Source organism: Cervus canadensis, chromosome 5 (assembly GCF_019320065.1).
Source record: "Cervus canadensis isolate Bull #8, Minnesota chromosome 5, ASM1932006v1, whole genome shotgun sequence".
Classification (NCBI taxonomy): Eukaryota; Metazoa; Chordata; class Mammalia; order Artiodactyla; family Cervidae; genus Cervus; species Cervus canadensis.
Window position 1 is genome coordinate 18,507,452 of NC_057390.1, and position 23,898 is coordinate 18,531,349.

General features: G+C 40.4%; 1 protein-coding gene across 2 annotated transcripts in view; it reads right to left on the minus strand.

Moving 5' to 3' along the window:
* Positions 1 to 23,898, minus strand: part of FEZ2 (fasciculation and elongation protein zeta 2) — a 44,067-nt gene that overhangs the window by 1,937 nt on the left and 18,232 nt on the right. Inside the window, exons 6-8 of one of the 2 annotated variants that reach the window (XM_043468319.1) lie at positions 7,010 to 7,090; positions 4,744 to 4,819; positions 1,873 to 1,938 (exon numbers count right to left, since the gene is read on the minus strand). In XM_043468319.1, coding sequence (XP_043324254.1) covers positions 1,873 to 1,938; positions 4,744 to 4,819; positions 7,010 to 7,090 — 223 coding nt within the window. The remainder of the gene's footprint in view (positions 1 to 1,872; positions 1,939 to 4,743; positions 4,820 to 7,009; positions 7,091 to 23,898) is intronic. The other variant, XM_043468320.1, reaches the window with a different exon arrangement.

The window sequence follows — 23,898 nt, forward strand, 5'->3', positions numbered from 1 at the left end:
CCACCAAGAAAGGGAATGAAGAGTTCTCCGTTGAACAATACCCCCTTCCCAGGTAAAGTGTTCTACTGATCCCCAAGGAAGAGAAATCACTAAGTGGCTGTGGATTTCCAGAATGGGTGGAAAAGAGCAGTTTGAATCGCCTTCTATCCTCACCTTCCCAAGCATGTGCACACCTCTGAGTGTGTTACCCTCCCCTCTTCATTTTCTTGGACTATAGAGTCACTCCTTAGTCTGAACCCCAGCTGCTTTTCCACCCAGTCCTTACAATACAAAGCCAAGACCAGACCACAGCACATGCACACAGGCAGCTTGTCAGCGGCTGGCACCGTTTACCTAGAGGTGGGCTGGCAGGTGGGGCGGGAACTGGGTCACCGGGACAGGGGGCAGTGGGCAGAGGGGAGCTTGGGGCAGGGCAGGGTCACAGTTACACTCCTGGGTTTTCAGGGGAAAAAGTAAAAATCACTTCCCCCCAGAGCACTCTGCTCTCCGGGTCACACAATTCTCCCATGAAGTCTGACGATAAAAGAGCTCGAGAGTGTCTGGGAAGCTCGCTCTATCCCTGGCTCTCACGGCAGTACCCCAGTAACCCACGCCAATTGAAACTTAAGACACGTTCTTTATGTGCATCTCATTCCTGATTCACGTCTATAAAGAACAAACCTCAGAACAATCCAGCTTTCAAACCAGTGCTAGCACAACACAAAAGCAAACAGAGATGTCAGGTTTTTGTTTTCAGAAAGTTGAGAATGTAACAGGAAGAGACAGCCCTCCATCAGAAAACACGGCTTATTTAAAAAAAACGATCATGTCAATTTAGTCTTTCCTAAACACCCTCCCCGTTAACCCTTTCGTGGACAGCTCCACGTCTGGCCTTACGGGTGACACTATGTACTATTCACTAGTTCCTCCTGTATGAAGCTATGACTGAGGAACAGTCCCATCTGAGTTCCTGAACTTCTCACAAATCCCAAACTTCTGTTCAGTTAGCAACTCCTGGTGGAGAAGAGTGAGAACCCAAAGAAGAACAGTGTGGCCAGAGGAGAGGACTGCTCTCCAACCTGGACCAAGCACTACAGGATGCATCCTATGATGCCCTGAAAATCTGCCACCTGAAAAACTGGTACTTCAAAGAAATAATTTCATTTAAAAGTATTAGCTTTGCCTGGAATTAAGTAAGATCTTCAGTCCCTCTATTACCCAAATTTTGTTCTTTCCTCAGCAAAGCAGGTGATGTCATTAAAGTCTCACACAATCTTCTTTGCCTCATCACTGTTCCCATCCTGTGTGATCCTGATCTCGCTCCTAAGATCTGCGGCTCATTCTCCACTGCCCTGGCTCTGTGTACATCCATTCTTTTTCTCTTTCTCCTTACCTTCCCTGTCCCTTAGCCAATCCCATCCATAGTCCCTTTGAGATGGTTAACTGATCTGAATGTTCCTGCTTTCATCTGTCCTTCTCCTTCTATTGTCCCCAAGATGGCAGAGGCCACCTTTCTCAAATCCTCCCACTGTCAAGACCCAAGACTCACATAATTATGGCAATATCTCCATAGTATATCCTCCACTGCCTTCCTTGATGTTTATAATTTAGCTGTGAAAATTATTTCCAGCCCAGGACCTCAAATAAAAACTAAATTTTATATAACCATGCTTTATTATGTTGGGAGCATAAGTAAGTTACATATCTATCCTCATGCTGCAAAATACAATAAAGAAAAGTTGTACATTTAGAAGTTACTTTTTAATCTATTAGCAAGATGATGCATTTATTGACTAATAAAAACTTCCCAACTACTGCACATACACTATTCTAAAACTTACCTTTTTACCCCAATACGAAATAAAAAGCTTAAAAAAAGAAAAAAAACCTCACCTTTTAGTATATAGTCTGTTAACAAGCTTGGAACTTTTTCACTATCCTCTTTCATGGCACGAAGAACTGTAAAATAAAAGGAGAAGGAAAACAATGATTTCAAATTCAGACAATCTCTATCATTCTAGCCTTAGTCTTAATTACACAGTATAAACAATTCATGCAAATTGATTATCTTCTAGATGAAAGACTACAACTGGACAAGAATTTATTACAGCTGAATAAGTCCTCATTCAGGTAAGAATATTAAGCTACCTGAGAGCTATTTCCTTGATTTAAAATTTCTAAACAGTGAGGCAGGAAAGAGGAACTGGGTTTATTACACAGAGGCTCAGTTTTGTCTTCATAAATACTGGCAAGCAAGTTACCAAAATGTGCACTTCTATGAGCTCTGGGAAGGAGAACCTCAGTGCTGAGGTCTCATGAGCTGGAGAAACTCTTAGGAAAATGAAGAGCTAGCTGCACTCTCCAAGGAGCATTATCTGTCAGCCTTCTCAGAAACTTTTAAAAGAAAAGAATAAAATGAAGAACAGACTTCCATAAAGCCAGCACCCTGCCAGGCTGCCTGCTCCTTAAAATGGCAGAGGGACCTGGGTGAGTCAGCCTCATTCTAAAGAGAATCTTTGACAATTTGATCGCTAAAGCAAAGACAGAATAGAAGACACAGATACTATTATAGCAGTTTAAAAACATCTAGACCACTTGGGTTCAGATAAACCCACAAAGAATACTGCCCTTTCACAGTTGACTGCCAACTCAAACTCTCTGGAGCATCCTCACTGTTCTCCCCCAGACATATGACAAGACAGCCTAGTTTAAAGCCTGACTCAGCCACTTCTAGCAGTGGGACTGTGATCAAGCGACTTAACCACCCAGTTCCTCATCTATGAAGTGAGAATAATAATTAGACTTGTCTCACAGGGTTATCATGAGTATGAAGTTACCAATTTAGACGTGAAGGACTTCAAGTAGCGTCTGGCACATAATACACACTATGTAAGCATTACCATCATAACTAACAATGTTCTAATTCTTATTACAACTATTATTGCACCTCCAATAGCTTTTATGAGGAAGGCTACATATCTAAACACTGTCTGTCTCCAGAGCTTCCCTTGCAGTATATCTACAGGTAGGAATGGCAGAGGCTCAGATTCTCCCCAAAATTTTCAAGAGACAAATTTTTTTTAAGTTTTCTTTTAAACTTTCATAGTAAAGGTCATCCTTCCATCTACTATCTTGATATAGTATACAGTATATTAACTTGGATACTCATTCACACACTGTACATACGCGTGCTTACCCCAAATTCTAAGTTGTGTCAGTCTACAAAGACATCGTCTAAGACTCTGTGCCTAGGGCATTTGGATGTGGGAATTATGAGGACTTTGGTTTGGTCAAGTATGTGCTTGTTCTTGATCTGAGAAGCTGAGATTTCTCAGTAGGTCCTGGCTTCTAGGCAGTATTTCTGTTCCCTTCTTAGAGAAATACTTACGCTCAGTATTTCTGTTTTCAATCATATTTTAGATTTGTTTTCAGCTCTACATAAGATCACACACCAAAAGCCAGCATTATTAAAAAGCACAGTGGACTGGGAATTACAAGAGGTGGCTCTGTAACTAGCCACTCTCCTAGTGGAAGCAGAGTCTTAACCACTGGACCACCAGGGAATCCCTGTTATGCGGCCTTGGACACTCATAACTTCCTCCTGAAACATAGAGGACTGGCCGCCCACCTGATCTGTGAATTCTTTTAGACGCATCACATAACCATGAAATGTTTTAAAGTTTTGTTCAAAGGAAAGAATATGTCAATCCTAAAATTCCAATAAAAAATTAATTAATTCTTAAAAAAAAAAAAAGCTTCCAGTTAGCAGGCAGGCTGCTTGCAAATAACACACTTCTTTCCTCAAGCTCCCTCCACCTATGCCTCCATAGCTCCAAGTTCCAAAATCCAGATCATCATCAATAACCACTCATGTGATGTTCTCTCATATGGCTCCCTCTTTAATTTACAGTTACTGCAAACATTTATGATTAGAGGGAACCTAATAGATGAGCAAATTCAATCCTTTCAAGAAAAACAAAGCCAAGTGATTGACCTGTACCAAATTATACATACATTAATCTATTTACTTATGAGATAAATAGAGCAAATATGTTAATCCTAATTTTTCACTGTGACCAACAGAAATGCCTGTAAATAACAGGGGCAGAACCAGAATTTAGGGCTCATTTATAGCTATTATAGACACACATCATATTGAATGTCTCTTAAGTCTAGCAAATTATTTTAAAATGCAAGCCCACTGAAGGTGGAGTATTTTTGTCTGCTTTGTTCACTGAAGTACCCAAGTGCCCAGAACAGCGTGGCCCAGGGTAGGCCTTCAATAAACACTTGCTTAGTGAATAAGTACTTAAAATATTATTATCAATTTATTTTCTACCTGTAACTACCTACCTTCGTCTCTGCATTCCTAAGAAAGGAGTGTTTTAGGCTGCACTTCTAAGTCTTTCCTACTGAGATACTGACAGTCATATTAATATAAGATCCATGAAGCACTTATTTTACTGAATATTCTTAAATATACAATAGGTGATGGAAAATTAAGTTCCATTTTTCCCCCCAAAAGTTCAGCTTGTAAATGTTTCAAAAGGTAAGAAAAACAGGAAAAATACAAATCAGCTCTAGAGTGAGAGTTGGATTTGATGTCACAGCCATTTATGTTTTCCTTCTCGAAAGAATAAATGATGAGATCCATCACAGGCTACCCTAAATTGACAAAATAAAACAACAGCAGCAACAATTAAGATAAGTGTTCGGAATCAGCAAAAGTAAATAAGGTAACAATTTAATTTCATCTTTGCTTACTTTTTGTTAATATCTGAAGATCTTCAACAGATGGCGGTCCATTTTTTTTCTCATAAGGAATGACTGTTGTCAAGTACTGCCAAGTTAAAAAAAAAGTCACTTGAATCTGCATTCCCTTCTCTGTAAAAATGTGATATAGTTACTAGAAGGTTTGTTTTATAACATGAAACATGAGCCACTTTAACAATGAACACAGGTATCTCACTATCTCAGCCAGAGCTCATTTTTTTTGCCCAGCTCTATTTCATACAAGCCCATTGTTTACATAAATATCAACTTTTTCTCCTTTCAGTTACTGAAAATTTCACAAAGGAGGTGTAGGAGGGTGATCTGCCCAATTTGTTCATTGTTAAAGTGAAGTCTTATCTAACATTCTCCTTGCATATTTCAACACACTTTTGAAATGGTAATTTAAACGCAAATACATAACCATTCTGCATAACAAAATAGTTCCCAGCCGTTAAATGATTCTGTTTCAGACCATTTTTTCCTGGTTGAACAATATAGTCACATGGGTAACTTGACAATTTTAAAAACGCATTCCAGTTTTCTCCAAAAACTAAAAAAGAAAAACTCAAGTAATTTTAGAGATGTATTACTGTTATTTTTAATTATTGTGTAAGTAGTTATAAATGCATAAAGGTATTAAAGGAAAAGAGAAAAGTGAAAGGAGAGATGGGCCTAATGAATAATGAAAATTCATGTTTGATATTGAGACAAACTATCTGGTTCACTACTATAAGGCTCACAAGTATCACTAATATTCTATAACGATGTCCCATGAAAGCATAATCTAAAAATCATTGTCCAGATTCTCTTCTGACCACTCCACCAAAAAAATGTACAGCTCAATGTATTCTGCATGTGTTTATCTAGAGATCTACTAGTTTGTTTTTTTTAACTTGAAATCTCCAGGTGCACCCATTATTTAGCCCCAGTCCTAACTCTCAGCTCTATTCCTAATCCTCTTTGAGCAATTTTATGCCATGCATAATCAAAAACCAAAACAGACTTGCTTAACAGTAACTGCTTACAGTGAATTAGTCAATATTTAAGAAACTTAATTTCCACCATCTTTTTGGTGTAGGCCTCTCCAAGGTGATGCCCAGTTGTATAACCGAAAACATTTCTTTGTAAAGAATACACAGGAAGCCAGAAACATGTCTTCCTGGGGCATCACTAACAGCATGCATGTCAGGCCACTTGAAGGAGGACCAGGAAGCCACATGTTGGCACGCATGCTGTCTGACCACACTTTCAGGCCTTCCTGCCCCACTCCCACACGCTGGGTCAGTTTGGAAGGTATTCTGCCATTTTGTGGGTTTGAGAAAGGTGAGAGGCATTAGAATTAAAAAAAAAAAAAAAAAAATCAACCATCCCTTAATGGAGCCCACTTCTGCGGTGCAAATGTCAGCGTGAAGAAGTCGATTATTTCTCTTCCTGAGCAAAACAGAACTATCTGCAGTAAAAGCCTAGGCTCAGATGCCTCACTCTGATCAACTGCCTACAAGCTACACTCCGCACACTTTCCCAATCTTCACTTAAGAAGTAAAGAAGAGTTTTCTTTTTAATGTGAAGGTTTCAATTGTAAAGGGTAATACTAAGCACACTCAATATAGATGTATTTCCTATGCTCGTGACATTCCTTAAGCCATTATATTTTAAAAAAAGTTTATATAACTAACACTATAAATAACATTACACACTTTACTATATATCTATATCCATGTGTGATTTTATACTCATAATCTCTCATGCCTCATTCAGGGAACAGTGGGGTTGACTGGCCACATGACACATCTTAAAAACACATAAATTTCATTTAAAAGTAGGTAATTCTAGACAGTTTGACCTAGAACTATAGTCTAAATGGTACCAACATCTGGCTTTCTTTCCCTGCAGATGAGATCTTGCTTCTTAAATATTCACAATTACAGTAGCATATTCTAGTTTAGTTATTTTCACAACTATATATTCTATGCATGCAATTCATTAAATCAATACATTCATATCTACTGTTTAAAAGTAAGAGTGAAAAACAGAGCTATAAAACATGTATTAAGAATGCATTTATTGTCCAATTTGAAAAACGCTTTTTCCTAAAGGGAAATACTATGCTTTATCAAGGCTGTAAATATAATGAACTTTCATTTCTCTCTTTTAAGCAATAGTCTTAGTAAATTAGTGAGGCTGCCAGCTTTCAGGACCTTAACTTACACAGTGAATGAAAAAGCAGAGAATGAGGAAAATAAGGATAACTGAGCACCTGTTTCTCTCCACCTGAATTTCCAAAGGTGTGGCGGAGGCCATTCTGAATGACATTTGAGATCCCTTCCATGCTGAAGCGCTAAAGGCAGCGATAAACGGCCCGGAAGAAAAGGACAGGGAAAGAAGTTCAGAGACTATTAGTAAGAACATACCACGATGACTTATGCGCCTGAGAGGCAAGCAGTTAGAAAATGCCACCAACTCATTCAGATAAAGCAGACAAAATCATGCTGTTTTAAAATGCTTTTGCATCCATTTCTTTGGAAGTCAAATGCAAAAGCAACTATGTTTGTGCTACTATATGTATGAAGATATGTCTTGAAGTAGCTGATCAATAAATTTGCTCCTATACAAACTCTGTAAGTTGTACAGGTATTTGTTTTATGCAAAATTTGCCACATGACTTTAAAGATACCTTTTGATATTGTTTACCTATATTTTTTCAAAAGTCTGAAAACCTAACACTAACAGTATGCATATTTTTCAATCCAAGTTTGCATATTTCTACTGTAGGCCTGGAGAACAGTAACATAACATTTGGCAAATGGAAATGCTGTTACTCAGAGCGTTGGTTATGGCTTCCCACTCACTCTGCAAGCCACCTGCCACTGCCTTGCTGCAGAAAATGCGAACTGGAGGAACACATATGCTCTCTTCCTGGAGAGCAGAGTGGATCCCACGTGCCAGCACAGCCCCCTAAGATTTCCACAACTTTTCCATTCTGCTTCTAGAAAACAATTCTCGCTTCTTTCTCCCAGCAACCTCCAAGACTTCCTAGAACTTGCTGTGCTGAAAAGGGAATATTGTTCCCCTACACTACTCATCTTGATGTGTAACCAGTCTACAAATTTGTCAAGACAGTGGAAAGAGTCTGGGGCACCTCTGTGGCTGCTGAGTTAAAGGACCGTGATGGATCCTCTTAGAGCATGACTAATCAAGGGGAAAGGCATTCTGAAGCGGAAGCTCAGTCCTGATTCACCAGATGGTTCCTTCCCCTGGAATTTTATAGGGGTGAGCTGTGTCAGTAAATACATCTGAGGTGTCAACATAAAGAATATTTTATTAGGCCCTAAGGAGCAGAAAAAAAGAAAACCAAGGCAATGGTCTCTACCCTCAAGAAACGCAAAGTGTAGCTCAGTGATTCCTAAGACATGGTCCAGGGCCAAACCCACCTCCATCCCAGGAAGCCTGAAACCCTTTCAGGGGTCAAAGAGCTCAAAATAATTTTCTTAGAAATACTAAGATATAATTCTTACTCTCTCTCTCATGATTTAAAGTATTTCAAATGACAGACTGGATGCAGAAGCAGATTTGAGAATCTAGCTGTCTTCGATTAAATCAGGTATTAATGAGATTGGAAAAAATGCATAGCAATGCCATTTTTCTCAATCTTTTTACATAGTTATTTCTCATAAAAAATAAGCTATTTACATAAGCATGAATAATTTTCTTCTTGATATTTTCCCCATTTTCCTATTGTTTTTTTACATGGATTTTTAAAAGTCAGCTATGTGTATACACATATCCTCTCCCTAATGGACCTCCCTCTACTCCCTAAACCCCACCCCACCCCTGCAGGTCATCACAAAGCACCCAGTTGAGCTCCCCTTATTGGTATTTTTAAATGAGTTAATATGTTAAAATTTTCAGTTTTAACTTCTAATACAGTAAAAATCAATATAATCTTTATAAACAAAAGGTCTTTGGAGTCTTCAGTGAATTTTAAGAGTATAAACAAGTCCACACAACAAAAAGCTGAGAAATACCAAAAGGTTTCATCTTTGAAGAAGCTCACTGCCTTTGTATCAATCACATACTCGATGCTGTTTCTGAAAATCCAAGTACCTTGTGTGAGTTTGTCCAACTACACCTCTCCTCCTGAAGCATCCTTCCCCACCCTGTCCTTCCAGGATCTACATTTCACTTTGTCTCAGTAGGAATCAAATGTCTGGTTAAGACACCTCCACTAAACATGCTGTTAACTTTGCTGGCAGCATTAACTCTTCCTTTTGATGAATTAGGTTAGTGTTAAAGTGAAAGTCGCTCAGTCGTGTCTGACTCTTTGCAACCCCATGGATTAAACAGTCCATGGAATTCTCTAGGCCAGAATACTGGAGTGGGTAGCCATTCCCTTCTCCAGGGAATCTTCCCAATCCAGGGATCAAACCCAGGTCTCCCCCACTGCAGGCAGATTCTTTACCAGCTGAGCCACAAGGGAAGCCCAAGAATACTGGAGTGGGTAGCCTATCCCTTATCCAGCAGATCTTCCCAACCCAGGAATTGAACAGGGGTCTCCTGCATTGCAGGCAGATTCTTTACCAGCTCAGCTATCAGGGAAGGTTAGTATTAACACCTCCAGATAACCATGCCTGTAGATTTCTCACACTATCATATAATTTGTTCACATTTTTTAAAACAGATTATCAAAAGAACTTCTTAGGATCCAGCGTCTATGATAAAACTCTTTTCAAATAAATTATGTCTATCAAATGTAGACATATGTTCAAATGTTCCTTTCAAAAGCAACAAAGAGAAAAAAATACTTAAATTTTCTATATTAGTTCATTCTATTACCTATAGGCATGTTAAAGTCAGATGGAAATTCAGAAAACCTCAAGCAAGATAAAACATTTCAGAATCAATGTATCAGAATACTAAGGTATACTTCACATTTGAACAGAGCATTCTAAAAACACCGTCTTGGGACTTCCCTAGTGGTCCAGTGGTTAAGGATACGCCTGCCAAGGCAGGCAACATGAGTTCGATCTCGGGCCCTGGAACTAAGATTTCACATACCACAGGACAACTAAGCCTGCATGCCCCAGAGCCCATGCTCCGCAACAAGAGAAGCCACCAGAATAAAACTGCTCTTCACAACTAGAGAAAGCCCGCGTGCAGCAACAAAGACCCAACACAGCCCAAAATACATAAATAAATGAAATTTAAAAATAAAAACACAGTCTTTACTTTTCCAATTGGAAACCTAATTTCCATCCCTTGGTAGGAGGTGGAAGGGAGAGGTTTGTTTATGCAAATTTTTAAATTCTTAAACTAAGTTAAATCTCTCTATTAAATGTCCAGTTTTGGATATTACTGAGCCATTTCAACTGCCAACAGCCTGCGTTATCTATGAAAAATGGTTTTCCTGCAACCAGGTTGAGGAAGTGAATGAAAGTGCAACCACATGAAGTCACAGTAACTTAAAAAAATACAAAAATAACAGCTGATCCTGGCCAAAGAAGTTTAAAGAAACTCCCTGTAGAACCTTTGCCCTCGCAGCTGATGGCAGCTGAGTCAGTAACTGTGGGCCGTTAGGCCCCAGCAGATCCTGACCAAGCAGGCAAGATTGCGGCCAGTAAGGTTCTACTGGGAAAATGACAGAATGAGAAAAATCAGAACATTCAGGGGAAGCACAAAGAAACTGTCTAAAAGATACGCTTCCCCAACTCCAGCTGCCGTCAACCCTCACCTCCCCAAGAGCCACTGAGGAACAATCTCTCCCTTGACCGCATGTTCAGACTCCACCTCTCCGCGAGCCCTTTCCCGCTGCTGTGCACGCCTGCTCCCTTGGGCCGGACCCTTTGCGACCCTGTGGACTGCGGCCCACCAGGCTCCTCTGTCCATGGGATTCTCCAGGCAAGAATACTGGAGTGGGTTGCCATTCCCTTCTCCAGGGGATCTTCCTGACCCAGGGATCAAACTGGAATTTCCAGCGTCTACTCCATTAGTAGGTGGATCCCCACTATTACCACCTTTAAATTCTCAAACCCTCAACCTCTCCTTCCCTGGGGTTTCCAGAAACAACTCTCCCCAACATCATTTCTTTGATGCCGAAGGCTGCAGACACCCTTCAGATCCCTCGGAGACATTCAGCAATTTCTCCTCCTTCCCTGGGTTTCTAGATACCATGCTCTCCCAGGGTCCCCCTGTCTCCGGGTTGCTGCTTCTGAGAGAAGCCTCTTTCTCTGCTCACCTCTTATTCACTGGCGTCTCCCCAGACCTGTGTCCCTGTCTTTCTTCTCACGCACACTCTGCTTTTCCCACTTCAACTTCTGCCTCTGTAGATCCACCGCTCCACTATACCAAGTGCTTAGAACACAGTCTGGCACTAAGGAAGGACTCGAGAAACACCAACTGCCTTTATTATGATCTCCTTCCTGGGTTTACGTTTAGTGGACTATTGGACATCTGTACTTAAACATTCCAAAAAAACGCATCATACCCAAGACCAAATTCATCTTCCTCTCCCCCACCAAAAAATGTTTTTACTAAAAGCCTATTTCTCCCTCAGCATTCTATACCTCTCTCCTTCATTTATTCATTCTTTCAAAAAATATATGGAGCCACATATTACTCCACATGTTAAGGATTCAAAGTGAACACATCAGACAAGGTCCCTCGCCCCCTTGTGACCTGACATTCCAGGAGCAGGAAAAATTAACACAATAAAGGAACCAGATGATGGTAGATAATGCACACCCTGCCAATAGCTACAAGAATTAAAAACTGGATGCCTACTTTATACTGAGAGCTCAGAGAAAAGTTCTCCTAGGAGGTGACATGTGAGCTGAGACATGAATTATACACCCAGAGATGAGCTACAAAGGACAATGGACAGGAGAGCCTCTCAAAGCCAAACCGAAAGGGGTCCTGCTACCCTCTCCAGCAGGATGTGAAACCGTGGCTACCGAGTGTTCCCACTCTCCCTTCCTCCCATAAGAAGGCGTTACTGCCTGGCCCGTCCTCTCTCCATCCACGTGTGCTGGAGGTGCTGGAAGGGGAGGCTCACTCTTTGTACCCCAAGCGGCTGCACCATCCAGAGCCGACAGGAAGGACAGACATCGCCCAAGGGCTCTGCCTGCTGCAGTTACTGTTGAAGAGACCTGCATGTCTCCCTTCAGGGAAGATAAAACACGTGTCCATGCCACCGCAAGGCAGAAATCAATGACCCAACCCTGGTTCCTCCCTTCCCAGTGTCCCGATAGATCTGAGCCCCTTAAGATCTCTGAAATTCAGCTATTCTCCCATCTCTGTCACTTCCTTGACTTACTTCTTACTTGATGACAGCAACAGCCCCCAAATCAACTCCGTAGCTCTAGCTGTCTCCCTCCAATCAATGCTCCTTGAAACACTGAAGTCACCCTTCCAAGAGACAAATCTGAACATGAAACCAGCAACTTACAACCTCCCCTGGGCTTCCTATAGCCTCTAAATAAGGACCAAATGCTGTAGTGTAGCATTCAAAGCCCTCCATTCTTTGGCTTCCACTTTGCTATTCCTCTTTTTCTTGATTCACCTCTCCCTCAACTTCTAGCCATAATGAACAAGCTTCAGTCCCCAGGGGCTCCTGTCACCTCCTCCAGGGCGTGGTCCACACCGCCCCTCTGCCCAGTCTGCCTGCCCTTCCTCCCCTCCCCTGTCCTCGGGACTCAGCTCAGACCTCTAAACCCAACGACGAGTGACGATAAAGCACACCGCCTGGACCGCAGGGCAGCACCGGGCACAGGAGGCACTAGAAACGTGGACGCTGCTTTGAACACAGCAGTCGGCTCCCTATCCCTGGGTTCTCCCCCTTGACACTGCTGACACTAGGCTCAGATACGTGATTCTCTGCCGTGAGAGCGGTCCTGTGGACTGCAGGATGTTGAATGGCATCTCTGGCCTCTACGCAGGAGGATGCCCCAGGACACCACCCCCCATCCCTCCAAGCTGTGACAAGGACAAACGTTTTCAGACTTGCCTGATGTCTCCTGGTGGGGGTTGGGGGGGGCGGCACCCAAACTGGCCTGGTTGAGAAACACTGCATGCGCATTGGATGGTTTGTCATCAGATCCCCAGCCCACAGGCAGCATGCCCCTAGAGGCCAGGGTTCACTCTGCATCCTTAATACCCATGCCTGGCACATAATTAGAGATCAATAAGCTGCTGCTAAGTTGCCTCAGTCATGCCCAACTCTGTGAGATCCCATAGACGGCAGCCCACCAGGCTCCTCTGTCCCTGGGATTCTCCAGGCAAGAATACTGCAGTGGGTTGCCATTTCCTTCTCCAAAATGGGGTCAATAGAATCTAATCACCCATGACAAAACAGCCCACTGACCAACTCTCTGATGCAAGATCAATGCAACCTCAACATTTCATGGAGTTTCATGATGACCAGCTATCCAAACTCTCAGGTTTCAGTAGGATTCAAAATCCTTTTTCTCTTAGCTAGCTCTCTTTTTGCTCATTCTCGTCTGCACACATTTGCCCAACTTTGGTTGGTTGTGGGGTCCAGTGGAAGAATTCCCATTCTGCCTTGTAGCTTCTCCTTTAGGGACTTGGAAAAGGAAAGTAGTGCAGTTCTTTCTGGCCATCTGCCAGGCATGGGACCCCAGCCTTCTTGGGGTAAGTTCGACTGGCAATTTTAAAGAACTCTTCCGCAGCATCAAGTGCAATGAGATGGTCCATAACAAAGAGATATCTCTCCGAGAGCTCCCAACTGGTTGGGAAAATACTGGTCTCTTCAGCCAGTCTCAACAGTATTTCCTGAGTTCTCCTTGTGTTTTTAGAATCACTGATGGTGCTCAGTTTTGTCACTGACAGCAAAGAGTCTGCTTCTCTTTGAAAACCTAAATCTTCCAAAATGCGTTTCCATCTACTTCTCACTTCACTTCGAATCTGTCGCGGGATGCAGAAAATATATGTTTGTCTAATAGCCCTAAACGAAAAGATAAAAGTTTTATTTGCCACTCAGATGAACCTTGAAGGAATTATGCTAAGTGAAGTCAGTCTTTCTCTAAGACAAATACTATATGATCTCACCTATATAGGAATCTTAAAAATAAAAACCTGAACGCACAGAAAAAGAGATCAGACCTGTGATTACAGAGATGGAGGGCGAGGGGAGAGGGGACTGGAGAAAAGTGGTCAATAGGTATAAACTTCCAGCTGTGAGATAACAAAAGCACTAGTGATGTAATTCACAACATGGTGATGTTACTTAACACTGTCATAGGATATATGAGAGTAAATCCTAGCAAAAATGAAAACCTTTTTTTCTCTTTTCTCTCCTTTTACTGTATCTATATGAGAAGATAGATGTTAGCTAATCTTATTGTAATCATTTCACCACAAACATAAATCAAACCTTCATGCTGTATACCTTAGCCTTACACAGCAGTGTATGGCATTTATTTCTCAATTAAAGAAAAGAAATTATTTTTTAAAAAGTGGGGATGAGGCACAAGATGTAAAGAAAAAAAGAGTGCAGAAAGAAAAAAGAAAGTTTTGGTCAGGTTAAGTTTTCATAAATTCACTCCATCTCACAGTCTCTAAGTAGAGAAACAGTATCAGAGACACCCTCATGCCCATGAAGCACAAGGCCATCCTCCCGCACGCAGGGGCACCTGATGAACCGTCACTGGCTTCAACTGCAAAATTTTCAGCAATTACTCTACCAGTGAAATACTTCCAGGTTTTATTTTTTTATGCAATCAGGAATCACACCTTCGTCAAAAGTATTTAGAATCAGAAAATTTTTCAACAGTCTTCTTGGATAGAAAAATGTTGGACTAGAAATCAGAGATCAAAGCTGCCCAGCTTTGCCACTAACTGTGTGATGTGACAGCAGTCCTTGAGCCTACAAAGGCCCGTCTCCTCATCTGTGAAATGGAGGATTAAAGATGTCATTTTTAAAGGTCTTATTTGTAACTTCCAAGAATCTACAAGTTAACTCGACCAAGAAGATACATGATTTTTTAAGAAGGCAAGTCAAAGCCATGCACATGCACATACGCATGGACGCCGAACAGTACAAGACTAAAAGTCACATGAGGCTGTGATGTAAGCACTCCCAATGACAGAACTGCCCAGCCAGATGACACATTCAGAACCATCAACTCCAATGGCTTCCTTTTTCTTCTGCAGACACGAGTACATTTTGGAGATAAAGACTAGGTCTTTAGGTTCTGTATTCCCATGATATGTCCCACGCCTGTGTCATGGCAAGCATTTATAAACATCTGCTAAGCCGAAGATGCAACACCTAAGACCACTCTTAGAGCCTCGGATAACCATAGCAGGAGGCCTCTTGATTTCTAGCAGGAGAGAAACTTTTTTTTAAACAAGTTAAAGGCAAAAGTAATCTAAGGGTGAACAGAAGAAAGACGATATGACAAGATATAAAGTTATTTGTCAAAGGAGTGAACCGTGGAGTTCTGAAGAGCCTGAGATATCAACGTGAGATCAATAAGTAAGATAAATCATCCTGTTGGCACGGTTTGTAAAACAGTGGAGTGACGAACAAATCCGAAACCCCTCGGATAATGAAAGAGTAGCAAGTAGAAGATTAATGAACGGGAATGGAGAGACTACTGCCAAGACAAGAAGGAACAGGGAAAGAGCCCCCGCAGAGCGCAAAACACACTCTGCTTTACGGCTGCCCGATAAATTCCAAAAACAATACACCCTCTTGGAAGGCAAAATGAATTTTGAAAAAGATAAGACCTCAGAGGCAGATTAAATTTACTTTTGAGTAAAACATCACCTCATTTAGGAACACTGCATTCATATGCTTAAGAGCAGATGGGGTGTTATTAGGTACTTAAGGTACTTAACTGGGCCGGTGAGAAGACTTTCTCTACGCTTAAATTTTAAAAGTAGGAAGAGGGAGGAGGAGAAAGATGGAAGGAAGGAGGAAGCGAAATGAAAAGAGGGAAGAAGAGAGGCATTTCTCTGTTGAACATTTCTCAGATGAAAGTGCAAGAGCCACGTCAAGGTATGACAGAAGTAAGTCTCAAGGTTACAAAGGACATTCAATAAAGGGCTGTTACCATTTAATTAAAATAAACAACAGCAGTGTTAAGTACGTCAAAAATGCCTCCATGTAATCCACCATTTCTAGATTGGAAGGACCCGAACTTTCAAATTCAAAGTGAAGAAGCTGGTGAAGGTTCTGTGAGTCTGAAATTATTTTGTAATCGATCCACCACATCTTAATGAAGGTGTTAATAGTTCTGTAAAAGGCCCTTCTCAGAATGGAAATTTTGACGGGAGCCCATTTATAAGCAGGAAAATGATTAAGTGTTACAGTATTCACTTTATTGTTCCCCTCACCGCTGACAAAGTGCCAAAGTAACAAGGCAAGGACGGGAGAAGGGGTTTACCGAGTTCAGGGCCTCGGTCACACGGTTTACCCTGAGAACACTCACGACGGCCTCGTGACTGTTTCCTTCCTTGGCATGAGTACGTACTAAAGTTTCAAAGTCAGTCATTCTCTGGAAATTTTTCTCAGGCGAAAACAGGAGCAACAAAGTGTAAACAAGACATAGATTTTTTTTTTTTTTTTAATCTGTAAAAATCTAAAAGACAAAGAAATGAGCCAAGCCCTCCAGGCCCATCCATATCACCCTGCACAGCTCAGAACTGGAGAACCCAGGGCCACAGGAGCCCACCTCTGTACAACCTGTACATCTGCCCTCCAACGCACATGGGTTCTGTGAGCCGAGGCCTCTGCTGAGCTTTTGTTTACCCGTTTAAGAAAGGGCAGCAATACAGCTCAAGAATCCATCTGCAATGCTAGAGACGTGGGTTTGATCCCTGGGTCTGGGAAGATCCCCTGAAAGAGGAAAGAGTAAGCCTCTCCAGTACTCTTGCCTGGAGAATCCCATGGACAGAGGAGCCTAGCAGGCTACAGTCCACGGAGCCACAAGAGAGGCCGCGTGACTGAGCACATCACAGCACAATAATATCTACTTTACAGGGTTGTTGTGAGGAGTAAATAAAATACTCCATGGGAAGCACTTAGCGTGTTCAGCAAATATTAATGTTCAAAAATGTTTGGGCTGTTTCCCCTTTCAAGGCTAGAACAATTTAGGAAAAAAAAAAAAGGCTAGAACAACATATGGGAAATAACTCCCAAAGAGAAATAACCATACATTTCTTTCTTTCTACTAGTCTCCCAAACAGTAAACAAGAGTATTTCAAGTTCTCCTCATATAAATAAAATGGCAACAGAAATAACCACCCTGATTATAGTCTCCAGCTTAAAAAGGACTGAAGACAACACAAAGAACAGATACTACTGTCTGAGACTGAATCAGCCAGAAAACTTGAACAGAAAACAAGTAACACTTTTACGTAATTCAAGGTCTTTCTGAACAATAAAAACAGCTAGATGCCCTAATTCAAGGTCTTTCTGAACAATAAAAACAGCTAGATGCCACCACATAAACTGAAAAGCAACACAGAATCAGATACAGCACTGTGGTCTGTTAATTCTTTTCCAGAGTCTTAAACCAGCTCATTCTCCCCACAGTATATCACCAGCTTAACTCATTTCACAGAAAGCAGGATCCAAGACAGAGAAAAAGCAAACTAACCCAGAGGTCAGGAAATTCAGACTATTCCTGCTACCAAATTTTCTTAGCTTTTCTCTTAAGCTGACACCTCACCTGACACCCAGTGGCACAGACCTCTATATCAGGAAAGCCTTAAAAATCTAAATATCAAAGCTCAATAACAGGAAAAAAGTTTGGGAGAAGCAATTATGAAATGCTTTTCACCTATTTCTGACTCTTATTCTAATCCATGCTCTAACTCCATTAATATTCTTTATACTCAAAGTTCAGAAGAAAGTGAAATTAAAACATAATTACTGTTCTTTATAAATCACATCATTTGTAGTAGCTTAAGTGACATGATTTTCAAATATTAATTTACAGAACAGTAGTTAATTTTTTAGTTCAAATTCTCAAAAAAATCAAAATGCAAGACACGAGAAAAGCATAGAATTGAAAGCAACAGTTAAATGTTTAAAAAAAAAAAAAGTAAGAATATGCAAATGATTAGTAAGCTATTACCTAAGATGTAAAAATTGATCTTGCTTGTTTTGACACTTCCTCAAATCAAATAATTTTAATGTGATTATAAATCAGTTATAAATGCAAACTCTACCCAAAAATAATTTTTTAAAGATCCAAGTTAGAAAATGAGTTACACCAAAGCAGATAAATATTTAAATATATTTTAAATATTGAACTACTATTTTATAAATTCACTCTCAAAGCAGAAAGATGGGATATGAATAGGAGTAAATGGACTAGCATCAATTTAATTGCTTGTATTTGAAGATCTTTTAAAAATTTTATGTAATTTAATCTTAATATGGTAATTAAGTATTGGCAAGCATTTTCAAAGCTACTAAGCTAGAGTAAAATAATTAACCCTGGCAGATTTATGAACTCTTTTCTGATACTTCTGGATACTCTAAATATATAGTAAGTTCACAGTTTCCTGGCATATTATGGCTTTTACTTGAATTTGTATTATGTTAACAATCAAAACCTCTCCAAGACATAAAGGGGTCAAGAACAGAATCCTGAGAAAAGCATGATCCAAAAGGATATATGCACCCCAATGTTCACTGTGGTACTGTTTACAACAGCCAGGGCATGTAAGCAACGTAAATGTCCATCGACAGAGGAATGGATAAAGAAGATGTAGTACAATGGAATATTACTCAGCCGTTAAAAAGACTGAAATAATGCCATCTGCAGCAACATGGATGGACCAAGACTGTCATACTGACATTTAGAAGTGACTTCATTCACACGCATTGGGGTGCATATATCCTTTTGGATCACATTTATATAAATGAACTTACCTAGCAAACAAAAATCAGACTCACGGAACAAGCTTATGGTTGCCAGGGCAAAGGATGGGGGGAAGGGACAGTTAGGGAGTTTAAGATGGACATGTATACACTGCTATATTTAAAATGGATAACCAACAAAGACTTATTGTATAGCTCAAGGAACTCTGCTCAATTTCATATGGCAGCCTGGATAAGGGGGGAATTTAGGGGAGAATGGAAACATGTGTATGTATGACTGAATCCCTTCACAGTTCACCTGAAACTATCACAACATTGTTTATTAATCAGCTATACTCCAATACAAAATAAAAAGTTTAAAATAATTAAAAATGAACAGACTCCTGATTTTTACTACAGTAACTGCTAAATCATGAGAGTTCACTATTACAGACACCAAAAAACCACCACAGGAAACAAACAGTACATAATAGTAAGATAGCGAAAACTATCTCTAGATAACATTTCTCCAGGCAATAAAAGTGAAAGAAAAAGTCTCTTAGTTGCGTCCGACTCTTTGTGACCCCATAGGCTATATGGTCCATGGAATTCTCTAGGCCAGAATACTGGAATGGGTAGCAGTTCCCTTCTCCAGGAGATCTTCCCGACCCAGGGATCGAACCCAAGCCTCCCACATTGTAGAAGGATTCTTTACCAGCCAAGCCACCAGGGAATACTGCCCTCCAAAATACAAATTTGTTCCATATCTAAAATAGTTTTTAATTCATAGGTGTGAATTATTAAAATAATAAACATGACATGACTAAGTTTCTCTCCACCCTATAATGACTTTCCATTTTATGCCTAATGCTAATTTTTAGGAATATTCTTTGCAATATATAAATGCAGAGAAGTACTATAAAATATCACCAACAAACTATTGTTGAAAATGTGTTAATATTTACATTCAAGTGTGTGTATAGAGCTGACTTTATCCTCTCAACTACCATTACTTGGAGAACAAACAGCCCTTTCACGCCTTCTCTACTACTCTCTTTTAACTACCTTTTATCACTGTGTATAAACACAGTGTGCTCAACGAACTGTCAGTATTTTTTTTTTCATTTGTCCCCTAGTCTGGAGACAACTGGTTTACTTGCTGGCTCTCTTCACTTAGTTAATGGGAAACTGGGATCAAACCAGTCAATCTTAAAGGAAAATCAACCCTGAATATTCATTGGAAGGACTGATACTGAAGCTGAAGCTCCTACACTTTGGCCACCTGATGTGAAAAGCCGACTCACTGGAAAAGACCCTGATGCTGGGAAAGATTGAGGGCAGGAGGAGAAGGGGAAGACAGAGGATGAGATGGTTGGATGGCATCACTGACTCAGTGGATATAAGTTTGAGCAAACTCTGAGAAACAGTGAAGGACAGGGAAGCCTGGTGTGCTGCAGCCCCTGGGGTCACAGAGTCGGACACAACTAAGCAACTGAACAACAACTGAGAATCTGACACACGCAGCACAAAGGTCTGTTACTAGGTGGGGACCCACGGCAAGTGACTTGGAGATGGACAGTATCACCATCTGTGGGCATAACTCAGGCTGCTGGAGGGGCCCTGAGGAAAGGAATAACTCAACACACTCTGAGATATTTAAGCCTATGTTTTACAGTAAATTTTAGTCACAATACAGTGATCTTTTATCTACACAAACTCACTTAAAAGGAGCTTACATTTTTTTTCTTCTAATTTTTAATTTTATCAAATTTCAGTCTAAATCAGGGGTTGGCAAACTTTTCCATAAAGGGCTAGATAGTATATATTTTGGATTTGCAGCCCATACAGTCTCTGTCACAACTATTCAACTCTGTACTTATAACACCAAAGAAGTCATAGACCACGTGTAAATGAGAGAACATAGATGTGTTCCAATAAAACTTTATTTATAAAACAGGCAGAGGGTTGATTTGGCCCTCAGCCAATAGTTTGCTTTGCCAATCTCTGGGCTAAATTACCTTAGCAAATGTAAAATTTTAAAATTCCAAATTAAAAAGGAACAACAGAAACACGGGTCCTTGTTATTTAAAGAGCACCAAATTCAAGTAGTTATGCCAGAACAATTCCTTCTAGGCTTTATTGCTTGCACAAATTAGAAAAACTTCAGAATAATATAATAGTAGCTGTCTGATAAAAGTGAAAGAGGAGAGTGAAAAAGTTGGCTTAAAGCTCAACATTCAGAAAACTAAGATCATAACATCTGGTCCCATCACTTCATGGCAAATAGATGGGGAAACAGTGGAAACAGTGTTAGACTTTATTTTTGGGGGCTCCAAAACCACTGCAGATGGTGATTGCAGCCATAAAATTAAAAGACGCTTACTCCTTGGAAGGAAAGTTATGACCAACCTAGATAGCATATTAAAAAGCAGAGACATTACTTTGCCAACAAAGGTCCATCTAGTCAAGGCTATGGTTTTTCCAGTGGTCATGTATGGATATGAGAGTTGGACTGTGAAGAAAGCTGAGTCCCAAAAAATTGATGCTTTTGAACTGTGGTGTTGGAGAAGACTCTTGAGAGTCCCTTGGACTGCAAGGAGATCCAACCAGTCTATCCTAAAGGAGATCAGTCCTGGGTGTCCATTGGAAGGACTGATGCTGAAGCTGAAACTCCAATACTTTGGCCACCTCATGCGAAGAGTTGACTCACTGGAAAAGACCCTGATTCTGGGAGGGATTGGGGGCAGGAGGAGAAGGGGATGACAGAGGATGAGATAGCTGGATGGCATCACCAACTCAATGGACATGAGTTTAAGTAAACTCCAGGAGTTGGTGATGGACAGGGCGGCCTGGCGTGCTGCGATTCATGGGGTCACAAAGAGTTGGACACGACTGAGCGACTGAAGTGAAATTAAAATAAATTTCTCTTAAAGTCAGTTTTGGTCAAGATTAAATGAAAAACTAATACTGGGGCATTTCTGCATGTAAAAGAGAAATAAAATCGATTGACTGTTAGTCAAAATATGAGCTAAGTGAGTCATACAGACAGATGGAGCAATGCATCTGTGAAAGAAAAATATACACAAAAAAGAGTATCTATCATCCAAGCCCTAGCTCCTCCTCAACCTTAAGCAATTTTCTCTCCAACACCAAAAGCAGTAAATTAGGGTAATGTGATTCCTTTTACAATGGAATCACTGATTACTAATATCCCAGAAACTTTCAGAATAAACTTCTTTGGGACAGACTAAAGCAATTACATTGGGTTGGGCAAAGAGTCTGTCTTACAGAAAACCCTGAATGAACTCTCTGGACAACCCAATACATTTTTGCTGGTGGTGAGAGCAACACACTAGAACTCTCAAAAGTTCAATGTAATATGGACAACAGAAAAGATACTATATACATTCCCATCTTCTCAGACCTAGACTTTGAATAAGAAACCTTACACATGACTTGTAATTGACAAACACTGGATTCTGAAGGAGGAAGAACATCCATTTTAGGCAGGTAAACACTAATGTCTTTACAACTTCAGACACCTCCAGATGACAACCGCTACTAAATTACTTTAATCTCTTATATTACTAATGTAAAGACAGCTGGTGTACTTCAACCTGTTCTTGTACTCCTGTAAACAGCCACTGAAATTCAATGACCTGTGAATCTACTTGATACAAGCAGAAGACTGGCCCCCCAAAAATCCCTGACAGAACAATAATTCAAAGCACAAATCCAAATCCTGAGATTCCATCCTCTTTATTGTGAAGTTTCAACTTAACAAATATGTATTAAGTGACAAATTAGGTGCATTGCTAGGGAAACAATGTGAGTGAGTCTTCACAAAGACTGCACTCCTTCCTAACAAAAGACTTAAGCAACTGATTACCCCAGAGTATGGTACTAGGACAGCAGAAGTATGTGTACCCTCAACTCAAATGGGACACAAGAGGCAACTTACAAAGGAATACAAACAGTCAATAAATCAAACCATTATTTGCCTACTGGATCAGTATATATGAGAAGGCTAATAACCATCATACGGTTGGGGTTTGAGGAAATGGCCACTCAACTTATGCTGTTACTGGGTAACACTTACGTAGGACAATTTGAAAAGATGGTTGCTTAAAACTGTGTATTTTTGACCTAAAAATTGCACTCGTTTTGGTGAATGGGGAGACTATAGTTTCGCTATAGTCAATAGAAATATATAAGGAATAAGTTCACCTTTAGGAAAAACAGTGAGTTCAGTCTGATAAGATAAATTCCTGATGCCCACAAGATATTCAGGGAGAAATGTCTAGTAAACAGTTGGACATATAACAACTACCATTTACTCAGGATATATGCTACTCTTACACACATCATAATTTCACTTAATCCTTCCAAAATTCAAAGGGGTATGTACCCAGGGGCAGGATCAGGATTCAAACAGAGCTCTTAACCCAACGTTCTTAACCAATATGCTATTCAGCCTCAATGTTTGGTACCTGGAAGAAAGATCCAAGGCAGAAATACAGATTTGCAACAACAAAAAAAAATTTTTTTTTTTTACTATTTATTCATCAGAAATTTATTGAGGACCTAATGTGGGACCTAGGAATATATTAGATAAAGTTACATTTTCTATCCACAGGGAACCATAACAGAGACAGACATGAAAACAAAAAATTACAATATGGCATCACAGTACTAACAGCAACAGTTAAGAGGAATAATACTAACTCCAGAAGGAGAGGACTGTCAATTTTGCATTGGAGGAAGAGTCATCAAGTAAAGGTCTAAGAAAGGAAGACAATGCCTGACCATGATTTTGAATAATGAGTTAGAAAAAAAAAGAGAGAAGAAAAGAAATCTCCCAAGAGGACAGTGGAAGCAGTAAAGGAAGGAAGGTTACTCCAGAAAAAGGCAGTGGCATAAATGGTCACGCCACAGCCCAACACAACATAGTCAGTTCAAAGAAATGCCACCAAACCCATTAACAGTGCCCTTCAACCATTCCAATCTCTACTCCCCACTCCTGCTTTTCCAGATGTTGAATAGGATAAAGGAAATAAAATCTCTGACTCTATTAAATGATGCTCTAGAATTGATGCTTTTGAACTGAGGTGTTGGAGAAGACTCTTGAGAGTCCCTTGGACTGCAAGGAGATCCAACCAGTCCATCCTAAAGGAGATCAGTCCTGGGTGTTCATTGGAAGGCCTGATGTTGAAGCTGAAGCTCCAATACTTTGGCCACCTGATGCACAGAACTGACTCACTGGAAAAGACCCTGATGCGGGGAAAGATTGAAGGCAAGAGGAGAGGGGGACAACAGAG